Consider the following 11643-nt stretch of genomic DNA (forward strand, 5'->3'; position numbering starts at 1 on the left):
GAGTGTGAGTGTGTGTGTGTGTGTGTGTGTGTGTGTGTGTGTGTGTGTGTCTGCGAGTGTGTGTGAGAGAGTGTGTGTGTGGTGTATGTGAGTGTGTGTGTCTGTGAGTGTGTGTGTGTCTGCGAGTGTGTGTGAGACAGAGTGTGTGTGTGGTGTATGTGTGAGTGTGTGTGTGTGTGTGTGTGTGTGTGTGTGTGTGTGTGTGTGTGAGTGTGTGTGTCTGTGAGTGTGTGTGAGAGAGAGTGTGTGTGTGGTGTATGTGAGTGTGTGTGTGTGTGTGTGTGTGTGTGTGTCTGCGAGTGTGTGTGAGAGTGTGTGTGTGTGGTGTATGTGAGTGTGTGTGTCTGTGAGTGTGTGTGTCTGTGAGTGTGTGTGGTGTATGTGTGAGTGTGTGTGTGTGTGTGTGTGTGTGTGTGTGTGTGTGTGTCTTTGCACAAAGGCCAGAAGAAAGTCTTGGATCCTTTGGATCTGCCCGAGGTGGGTGCTGGGAACCTTGGGACCCCTGGAATACCAGTGAACTTTCTTTACTGCTGCTCTGACATCTTTTCTTCCTCTGGTGTCTTATTTTCAGAGGATAGGTTTTTTTTTTTGACCCAAGTGTAACCTTTTTAAACAAATCACTATGAAAAGGTATTTGCAGAAATAAAACACAAATCAGAATTTTTACTGTTCTAACTATATGTAGTCTGAGAAACGGGGCAAAGGGGGGACAAAACAAAATAAAAAACAATGTGTTAAAAGCTGGAGGAGTGTGGACCGCGGCACACACTGTCTAGGATCTCCATGGAGCTTTATTATCTGCTACCCTCAAGGCTAATGTGCTTCATAGAGTCTGCAGGGCCACTGGCCGCTCCAAACATGGCACCTGTGTCCAGTTCCTTCTGGAGGCAAGCAGCACATGAACGGCGACCAATGTACAGATGAAACTGAGGCAGGGACCTGAGGTCCATGAAATCCCACCTCTACTCTACCATTTGTAGTTACTTGCTGGAAGGTTCCCTCTGCCTCCTTCTAGGACTTCTGGTCTCTGAAGCCAGAGACAAGGAACCAAGTTTACTGATACCACCGGCCTGCCCCATGCATGAGACAGGCAAGGGACATAAAACAAGATCCAGGGTGTAGATCCAGAGTGACAGTAGAACTCTGTCCCCTGCCCACTGAGCAGTGACAGTCTCCAGGTCTCTGTTACTGGCAGCTGCTCTGTCTGCTGAGCTATCTAGCACTCATCCCCGACGTGTGTCTTCATCCATGGTAAGCTGGGCTTTGAGGGCCAGCTCCTAGCAGCAGTGTGGCATAGGCAAAGGGTCCCCTGTCTCCTGAAAGAGTGAGCTCCCCCATCCCCTTCATGGGCCATAAGCTGGTTCAGAGAGTATGCACTTACCTGGGCAGGCTTGATCACCACAGTGTTCCCAGCAGCCAAGCAGGCTGCTGTCTTCCAGGATAGCATCATTAGGGGATAGTTCCAGGGAATGACAATGCCACAGACCCTGCAAACAAAAGCAGAGGGTCTTTGTCCCTCCTCAGCTGTCACTGTCACAGCCAGGATTTCCAGGAAAGGCGATGGTCCTGCTGAGGCAGCCTGTCCCACAGATGCTGCATCATGGACTGACCTGGGTGGAGGTCAGTGTCTGAGGGAGCTGTCTAGGGAGGAAGGGAAGCAAGGGGCAGGCACAGTGAGCAGACACCAGTGTTCACTCAGGCTAGGAGGCCGTGAGAGGGTCATGGGTCACAAGATGTGTCAGCAGGACCTGGGTTCTTATAAGTATCAGGCTGGAGATCCATCCTGAAGGAGGAAAAGATGGGGACTGTATGGAAAGCCTGGTGAGGTCAGTCACCCATGGGGACCTCTGGCTTGGTGTGCGAGCCTCACACTCAGATCAGTGGTAGCATAGACTGGGGGACGGGGCGAGGTCTGTTGGTCTGTGGCCACAGCTTAATCCTGTGTGGCTCTGCCTCCCTTGGCTCCTGTGTCGACATCACTGCCATCAGGGGACCAGAAAGGATGCTTCTTAATTGGACCTGGGTATTGAGAAAGCATACACAGAGGCCAGTGGGCAGGATGGCTGTGAGGCGTCTGAAGGGAGGCTGGTGAGTGTCAGCCAGAGCCTTCATGGAGCAGGGACAACTGAGAGCCTACACATCCCCCTGGGAGTGATAGAACACACTGGGGGTCAGGAGGCTGCATCCTTTCTTCCAACATACACCCGGCATAATAGAGAGTCTAGGTGGGTACCAGAGAGCAGAACCTCAGGCTGCTGGATAGTGGCCATAGGGAGAAGTGGGGCTTTAGGGGATCCAAAGAAGGGAAATGCCAAAGGAGTCCCCCTGTTATAGGGTGAATTGTGTCCCTCTCCACAAACCCACACACCCAGAATCACAAAGGGAATGTGACATGGCCATGGAGACAGAAGTCAGGGTGACAGCTCTGTAAGAAATGCCTCTTGCATTTGGTACACCCAGTGATACCAGCTGCCCTTCGGTATCTGAGTCTTCCCTCCCTCCCTCCCTCCCTCCCTCTCTCCTCCCATCCCTCCCTCCCTCCCTCCCTTTCCCCTTCTCCCTCCTCCTTCCCTCCCTCTCACTTCAGGGCTTCAGGAGAATGTGTTAAGACCATGGTAGTCTATGTGTTTTTGATAGAGCCCTTGCTGCTCATAGGGCCATATGCAGGCTTTTAAGCCTCCCAGACACCTGTGAGGGATTCCCCATGCCTGTGACATGAGTGAGGATTCTGAATACATATGGAGATGTCCCACCATGCTTTCTCTTTTCCCCTGTGCCTTGGGGTCCTCTGTGGGCGAGATGAGGAGCTGAGGGCCACGTTTCCTCTGCATTTCCCCTAGTGAGCTCTGCCCTTCACTGTCACCATGGTTAAGCTTGGTTCTGTGCTTGACTGGACTGAGAGACACCTAGGAAACTGGTTAAGTCATGCTTCGAGGATTCTCTGGGAACTGATCCCTGAATGTGGGTGGCACCATCCTCTGGGCTGGGGAGCTCTGCCATGTGTGACCCTTGTTTGAACCTTCCAGCTTCTCAGACTGAATGGCTCTTGTCTCCCCGGCCCTCCAAGTTGCAGGTGGCCATGTGGCTATGGAGCCTCTGACGGTGGAAGCCAAGCCACCTGGCTTCTTAATTATAAGTACATTCTGCTGGCTCTGTTCCTCTGGCTAACACCGGCTCATTTGTATAACACAGTTCCTTCACGGTCATTTTGGATATAGCTCCCCTCCTGTCTTGGCTCTGATTGACAGTTACTCTACATTTAATTAAAAGACAGCAGTACCAGGCAGAGCAGTGAAGGGAATAGCTACTCATGGATATGTGCAGAGATGCTGCAGGCAGGTGTGTGGTGTTCCAGAACACACCTTGTCACTGTGTGTCACTGCACCTTGTCACTCACCCAAAAGGTTCCTTCTTGGTCAAGGTTAGGTTGCGGTTGGGTCTAGCCTGGTTGATGGGGATGGTGGCACCCTAGAAAAAGCACACAGTGTCACGGGGTGTGGGTGTGGGTGTGGGCATTCCCATCCCTTCCCCTTGGCCAGCAGTTGCTGGCGGACACCCAGGATAAAGAGGGTCTTGTTTAGGTACTGACTGTCCCATGATGAGCTGAGTAGGAGGCCAAGGCTGCCAGCTTACACTTGACAGGGACATGGCAGGAGTTCAGAGGTATCAGGCTGGACAACCAGGAGGAGCAAAGCAACAATTCCATATTAGACACAGCCCTAGGCAGTAGGCTGGTCCTGGCAGGGACAAGGGCTTTTGCTCTGATAGCTGGGCAGAGAAAGGATGAGGAGGCCCCTGGAGGCCAGGCTGCCCCTAGAGCCTTTAGTGCTGAGGTAGCCCAGGGGGCCCAGGAAGAGATGGCTCCAGAGAAATCACAAGGAGGTAGAACGGGGAGGGGGTGCCTGGAGGCCCACCTTTCACGTGGCCATCATGCTCCATAGTTCTCAGCCCCTAGCGGAGAGAAGAGCCTTGGAGTCCTCCTCTCCCTGGGGAACCTTCCGAGATTGTGTGCTCAATCCCAAGACAGGGTATGTACAAGATCTCATGGTGGGCCTCAGGAGGAAGGGAGGGCCATGCATGGGCCTAGAGGCACCACAGGAACCCCCAGGACCACATCCCACGGTTATAAGATGGCAGCAGAGACCCAAAACTCACAGATGACATGTCACTGGGAGATGGAGGCCTCAAGTGAGGACCTGCAACCACGAGAACTGGACTCTGGCAACACCTGAATGGTCTGGAAACAGGCCCTCCCTCAGAGCCTCAGGGTGAGGCCCAGGCATTCAGTGCACTTGTCATAGTTGGATTTTGAGTGACTCCCCAAAGCCTGCATGCTAATGACTCGTTCCCAAAAGAGCACTACTGGGAGGCAGAGAAGTTCTTAAGATGTGGGGCTAGTGGGTGGAGGTTAGGTCCTGGAGGTGTCCTTCAAGGAGCTATTCAAACTCCCCCACCTCTCCCTTATTTTCTTTGTAAGACTCACCTGCCGCGACATGAGCAGTTTTGCTCTGTCACTCACTCTTGTACCATGTGTGCTGACAGACCCAAGAGCAATGGAGTCAACAGATTGTGCACGGGGACCTTCCAAACCAAAAGCTAAAATGTACCCATTCATTTTACAAGTTGACTCTCCAGGTATTTCTTACTGCACCACAAAGCTGAGGCACACTGAGACCCTGGCACAAAACTTGCCAAGCCTGCTGGACTCTCACCTGAGGGATTTTGAGTTGTCAATGTTTTAAGCCATCACTGTGGTAACTGTTTGGCAGCATGCTTGGCAGGGCACCATCGTTCCAGGCACCTCCCCAGGAACCCGCCTGCACACAAGCTCATGAATACACGGGACACATGAGTCCAAACCCCACCTGGATCTTGTCACACCAGCCAGCAAAGTAGCGGAAAGTCTGGATGGACATGCCCACGTGTGTCTTCAGAGCCAGTGTGTAGACAGCACCTGCGTCCAGGGCCTCAATGGTGGCCAGCTCTTCCTGGTGCTGTTCCATGAGATCCGCCAACCTGGTCGATGACAAGAGAGGGGCAGGAGACTGACTTAGGCCTGCCACTGTCTTACCTGCTCTTTCAATGCCATTCCTTATGGAGTGGAGGACTCTTTCCTCCATTACCAGCACAGTCACTTGGATGTTCTTGCCTCACTTTTCCCACCTGTAAGATGGGACAATAGGGTCTCTTTCTGGATGGGTGTAAGAATGACACCCTCTGTTCCCTTTCTTTCCTCTCCCTTCCTGGGAGACTTATGGGGACTTTTCAATGCCCCCATTAGGTTGCTCTGAAGAGGTGTTCACCTGCCTGTGGCTAACAGCCGAGAGGCCACCCTTCCTGTTTCTGGATAGCCTCAAAAGAGAGAAAGTACATCCAACTGGATGGGCAGCTCAGCTCAGTCACATCCCTGAGGCTGAGGTCTGGGGTTTGAGAGGTGGCCCTGGCCCTAGAAGTAGGAGACACATGTGTGGAAGGCGACTGTTAGGCTGTTGTGAGTCTGTGCTCATCAGCACCTGGTTACCCTGCTTCTGATGGCCACTGTGGGCAGCCTGGATAATGGTCCCTTCAGTGACAGGAGGGTTCCCTGCTAAGGGAGCAGACTTCAGTCTTGCAGAGGCACCTGGGTCCAAGTCCAAATGTCTGACTGAAGCTGGTTGGTCAGTCCCCACCCTGCCCCTTCTGCACACAGGCCTCAGCTGCACCTGACAAAGCTGCCGACACCCTCCAGGACACCCCACAGTCACCCTCTTCCCTTAGGACACAGTCACAATCTATGTGTGGTAGAGTTGCTCTGAGATACCGTATCAAGTTCATTTCAGGGCACACAGTTCCTTGTGTGATGTTCAGGGAACCCAGGCCTCCGACCTCAGGACCTTTGCCAGGGGCTCTGCACCAAGCCTGGGGCTACTCTACAGCTACTTCTCCAGAAGGACTGTGCTGCCTGCCCCAGGCCTGCTGAGCTGAGCTAGCTGAGCACATACACAGCAGGGATCATTGGAGATGTTCATTCCATTACCAGAGTCAGTTTCCTCTTAGGGGCTGGCACTGTCATGGTGAGGAAGCAGGGGTTGTTGTAACAGTGGCCACCAGGTGGCAGAAGATCACCTCAGGGAGGATGGCTTCCAGCTGTTTAAGGTTCAAGGGTGTCTGGAGTTTCACAACTGAGACCATTGCCAGGTCTGGGAACCATGGGGTCACTAGCTGACTCGCCCTAAAATCCATGGCTTCTTCAGGGAGTCTGGAAACCTCATCAAGGCGTATCTCCTCAGCCTTGTCTGCCCCAACTCCCCAGTCCTGTTCTATTCTCCATGCCACCTAGGGCTCTCTCTGGCTCCCCGCTGCTGTGCCACCTGGAATATCTGGCTACAGGAACAGACGGAACGGAACACCACTTGTACAGGAGAGCCATGCTCTCCCACCTGTCAGCAGACAAATCCAGGTAGGCCAGCATCAAAACTGGGCTTCACACTGTTCAGGGACTTCCAAGGACACAGAAAAAAGTCGGGCAGATTCAACTGGCTTCCTCCGAGTCTGCTTGGTTCATCTTTCCATTACCCCCTGCTTCTGGAAATATCACTCCCTAGTACAGAGTGTGAACTGGAGTTCCCTGCCTGGGGAGAAGCCATGGCAGATTAGTGGTTTTCCAAGGCAGATGGACTGAATAGAATGGGTGGTTGTGGAAGGTTGGACTGCTGCAGATCCCAAGCCAAACTGTCACAGGCTAATTTTGGTCCCCGAGTTAGCCACAGTCACATCACTGTGACTCCCAGGTGAAACCTTTTGAAATATGTGAATATATCAGACCGCTAGCTTCCATTAACCCCAAAGTTAGAGATGTCTTCAGACATCATCTGGGACTTACAACAGAGATATCCCCCTTTGCTGTGCCCCTTCACCTGGTGCTTCTACTGCTGTGGGAATGTTTTTCTTGTAAGACTTACTTATTTTTATTTTATGTGCATGTTTGCCTGAAGATATGTAGGTACTTCATGTGTGTGCAGTACCTTCAGAGGCCAGAAGAGGGCTTCAGAACCCCCTAGAATTAGTGGTTGTGAGCTTCCCAGTGGGTGCTGGGAATTGACTTGGGTCATCTGCAAGAGCAGCATGTACTTTTAATGGCTGAGTCATCTGTCTGACTCTATTTCTGTACTTTTAAAATTTTCTTGATCTATAGCTTTCTATTATGGTATAGCTGTAAAACCTCACTAAGGGTTCGGTGCATAAAACACTTGCTGTGCAATTTTGAGGACCTTAGTTCAGATCCCAGCATGCCTGTGGTGAGATGGGATCCCAGTATGCCTGTGGTGAGATGGGATCCCAGTATGCCTGTGGTGAGATGGGATCCCAGTATGCCTGTGGTGAGATGGGAGGCAGAAACAGACAGGAGAGTTCCCAGGAGCTTGGGAGTCAGCTAGCCTGGCATATGCAACCAAAAAACAAAACAAAACAAAACAAACCCCAAGAGACCCTGTATCAAACAAGGTAGATGATCAGGGATCACACTTGGGGTTGCCCTCTGACCCCCACTCACCAACACATCACACATATGAGCATGCACACACACCAACACACACAGACATACACAAAGGTTTTAAAATCCATGGAACTGCTTTCATGTTGGAACATGTCATTTGGGGCATCTGGACTCATGTTCCCCACGACCACTCCTGTTAGCTGTCTTGCCCCTTTGGAAATGAGAGATATGTTTGGCATCAACGAGGGGTACTGCTGTGTCCCCTACACCATGGTCATGGCTCTAGGGGTACAAGGGTTTCATCTAGGCGCCTTCATACCTGCACACTTTGTTACTAGCTCAAGCAACCAGAAATCCAAGACTTGTAGCTGGCACTACAGGGTTGGGCCCCTTCCTCTTGTTAAAACACATTAGTGAGAGGAAGATGTGGGCTAGCAAAATGGCTCAGTGGCTAAAGCCTTTTCTGTGTAAGCCCAACAACCTGAGTTTGATACCTGGAACCCGCAGTAGGAGGGAACTGATTGTAGAAAGCATACGCATCACACACACACATACACACGCAACACATACACCACAACACGCACTACACCATATACACCATATACACCACCCCCCACACCACACATCACATACACACATACATATACACATACACACCACACATACATACACACACAACACATACACCACAACACGCACTACACCATACCACACCATATACATATACCACCCCCACACAACCACACATCACATACTCACATACACACCACACATACATACATGCGCAACACATACACCACAACACACACTACACCACACACACATACCACACACATCATACACTACACACATCATATACATCACACACACACACACACACACACACACCATACTAATAACATACTTTTAAAAATCCTGAAAGAAGAAGACATGCCACCACTGGGTCCCAGCTGCTAGTAGCCAGGCTGAGCAGTGACAAGCAGACAGGACCCAGCGCCTCTCCCTGGAGGCCCCAGTCCTTGCTGGTTCCCATCTGAGCTATGCCTCTACAGCACCCCCTAGAGCACAGCCTCACCTCTGCAGCTTTTTACTCCCCCAGCACTTTTCCTCTAAGGCCACTGCTAGCTGTGGATCCCTTACCTGCCTCTCCAACCCTTCTGAAGACATCTTCTAACCCTTAGGCTGCAGTGCCCAGACCACTTCCCACTGGTGGGACCCCAGACATAGAGCTCTCTATAGGGTCCCACCTGGCCCCTGCCCCTACTCCCTGTCCCTTGCCCTACTCCTTGTCCCTGCTCCCACTCCCTGCCCCCATCCCTAATCCCTGCCCCCACCCCTACTCCCTGCCCCACCCCTACTCCTAGCTGAAGGTGGTGAGGACAGCAGGTGTTTCATAACTCACTTGTACAGGAGCCGGCCTCGGTCACGCGCGTTTATCTTCCCCCATAGTCCGTTCTCAAAGGCCTCCTTCGCTGCCGCCACTGCCTTATCAACATCACTCACCTGGGCCAGGGACACCTGGCAGATGACCTGTGGAAGGAACAGAGATGTGACAGTCTCCCCTGGCTCCTTGCCTCATCCTGAGGCCACCCAGAGGCAGGGTCCCCACCACGTAGGCTGGCACTGAGGGAAAGTGCTGCCACTGGTGGCTAGGGAGGAATCAGACGGCAAAGAGGGTGGGACCTTGAGGTCTCTGCACACCCTCTCACATTCACATGGAGCACAAAGGGGCTGACGGTCACCCCAGCTGTGTCTGAGGAGCCCAGGCAGTCTAGTGCTGTTCACACTGGAAGCTGAGATCCACTGGCTCAGTGAGCTGAGCCAGAAAGGCTTCTACACACAGGGATTCTGTATCCTCGTTCCAGTCACATTCCTGGCTGGATAGGTCCTGTGGGATGTGGCTGTAGCCAAGGGGAGTCAGGGGGCCAGGCAGAGGAGCGAGGCAGCATCCCCTGGTAGGCTACCATGAACATCCTTGCCCTTCCTATCCAAGGCCCTGGGGACTGGCAGGCAGCCCTGTCCATGTCACACTTGCAAGGGTGGCATCCTGAGGGCGCCATCCATCCTGCCTGCCCCCTGAAATTCATTTTGTCAGCTTCCCCCAGATGACCCATTTTAAGCTGCTCTATTTTCTGTAGGACTGAGTGGGTACCACATATGGAAGTCATCCCTGTGCCGGTCTCATCTCAGAGACCTTTAGGTGTGTGGTCTTTTGTTGATGTGGCAAACACATTGGGTCATGGCACGAGAGCTTCACAGTAAAGACTGTTTGGCAAACACAGGGTTATATTTGAGGAAGACTTTGCTGATGGTGTCCTCCACACAAGAGGGACAGCTGCAGTGTGGAGGGGAGCAATGGCTCTTAAGCGCCCTCAGTCCTCAGTCTCTAAAGCATATTCTGGTTCTTCCGTACTCTCCTGCCTCCTCTCCCCTCCCCCAGTTGCCCTGCTCTCCTCCATTCCTGTGGCCTAGGTTGGACCCCTTCACGTCCATCCGTAACAAAGACACACACATCCAAGCACAGGCCTCTGGCCAGTGCCCTTAGAAGCCAGGTCCGAGGATGGTGGGAAGGACAGGGCTGCAGCCCGAACTCACACTGCCATCTGTTGGGTTGATGGTGTTATAGGTCTTGGAGCCCTCGGCATCCACAAACTCGCCCCCGATGAAGAGCTGGTAGGGCATTTGAAGAGTCAGCTTGTTCACTGTCCTTTCCACCTAGGGAGGAAGGCTCAGTCACAACGGGTCTCTCACACCGGCATCTGTGACAAGCACATGCCCAGGGACACACAGAGGGATGTACACGCCACACAAAGGCTGAGGCTCCAGGGGCTGTCCTAGACAGACCCAGGCAGTGTCAGGGCTGGAGGCCCAGCTCTGCTAGGTTCTCCTGTGACACTGGGCTAGTGGGGGGTGGGTTCTAGGTGGTGGCTTGCTATGGGCGGGGAGGTCCTGTTTACTCTCAGACATGTTACCTCCTACATTGACTTCTCCACTCTGAACCCAGGAGTGCCACGAACACCAGCCCCATGCCGAAATCTTTCCATGGGCTATTTGTCCACTGTCCTACAGGTGACTGAGCACCCACCTAGGCCACCTCCACTCGCCCAACTTTTGTTCCAAACCACCAGGTGAACAAGGTACCCAGAAACCCACTCCTCTAGGCTACCCTAAGGGAGACTGCTTAAGAACTTTTTCATACATGGATTTCCAGTCACTGTGGCACTCCCCTTTGTACAAGCTGAGCATGCAGGGTTGACTGCCCTCCTCACTGGGAAAGAAGCCTTTCCTCTCTAGAGTTTGAGATGTGGGATTTGCCCACGCTCTGGGTGCTGGACAGCAATATTCGCTGCGTACCCAGGGCTGGTGAAACTGGAGGGTGGGTACCAGGCTCCTGGGTTCCTGGTGCTGGGGAGGGAGCAAGGTGTCGCAGTGGGTCTACAGGCCCAGGGCAGCACTCACATAGTTGATGACACACTCGCTGTCTTCGTCCTCCCCTCTCAGCTTCCTCACTAGGAGCTGGATGAAGTCCCCAAAGGTGGTAGCCATGTAAACGTCTTCATTTTCCAACTCCAGCCCATCACACAGCTCCTTCACTTCCTCCACCAGTCTGAAGGGAAGAGAAGGAGGGCAAAGGCTCAGCAGACCCTGTGGCTCCTGTGTAAGAGGAGGTGGCCTGGACAGTCATGAGCAGGGCTCATAAGCCTGGCAGTAGGGTGGGGACCCAGGCTCTGGATGCAGAAGGCCTTGGTTCCAAACTCTCACTCTGTGGGTACTAGCTACTGAATTTGAGCCTTTGATTTTTATCATCCATAAAACAATAATAGAACAGCCTCTCTCAAATTTTGTTGTGATTCTATGAGACAACACCATGGATGACAGTTGATAACTGATAGATTATTAATAACCTTCAAAGGACATAGTTTGGGAAAAAGTATGTACAAATCAAGTATATAGTCCTCTTCACCCTCTGTCTCCAGTTCCTACCCAGAACTTCCTTTTGGAAGACTCCAATAGCCCCAGACTACAGGCTTTGAAGACAGGAAAACCTCCAGGGCCATCTCCCATCTGTTCCCATGCTCCTCCACTCACTAGCAGTGCTCCTCCACTCTCTAGAAGTGCTCCCACACTCACTAGCAGTGCTCCTCCACTCACTAGAAGTGCTCCCACAC

General features: G+C 52.5%; 1 protein-coding gene across 2 annotated transcripts in view; it reads right to left on the reverse strand.

The window, feature by feature from the left end:
• The window catches only part of Aldh1l1 (aldehyde dehydrogenase 1 family member L1), a 42307-nt gene that overhangs the window by 17237 nt on the left and 13427 nt on the right, over nucleotides 1-11643 (reverse strand). For both annotated transcript variants that reach the window (XM_035448801.1, XM_035448800.1), the window contains 6 exons: nucleotides 10934-11081; nucleotides 10070-10189; nucleotides 8877-9004; nucleotides 4866-5016; nucleotides 3398-3468; nucleotides 1382-1487 (listed from right to left, as the gene is read on the reverse strand). In XM_035448801.1, the coding sequence (XP_035304692.1) occupies nucleotides 1382-1487; nucleotides 3398-3468; nucleotides 4866-5016; nucleotides 8877-9004; nucleotides 10070-10189; nucleotides 10934-11081 (724 nt within the window). The remainder of the gene's footprint in view (nucleotides 1-1381; nucleotides 1488-3397; nucleotides 3469-4865; nucleotides 5017-8876; nucleotides 9005-10069; nucleotides 10190-10933; nucleotides 11082-11643) is intronic.

Source organism: Cricetulus griseus, chromosome 8 (assembly GCF_003668045.3).
Source record: "Cricetulus griseus strain 17A/GY chromosome 8, alternate assembly CriGri-PICRH-1.0, whole genome shotgun sequence".
Taxonomy (NCBI): Eukaryota; Metazoa; Chordata; class Mammalia; order Rodentia; family Cricetidae; genus Cricetulus; species Cricetulus griseus.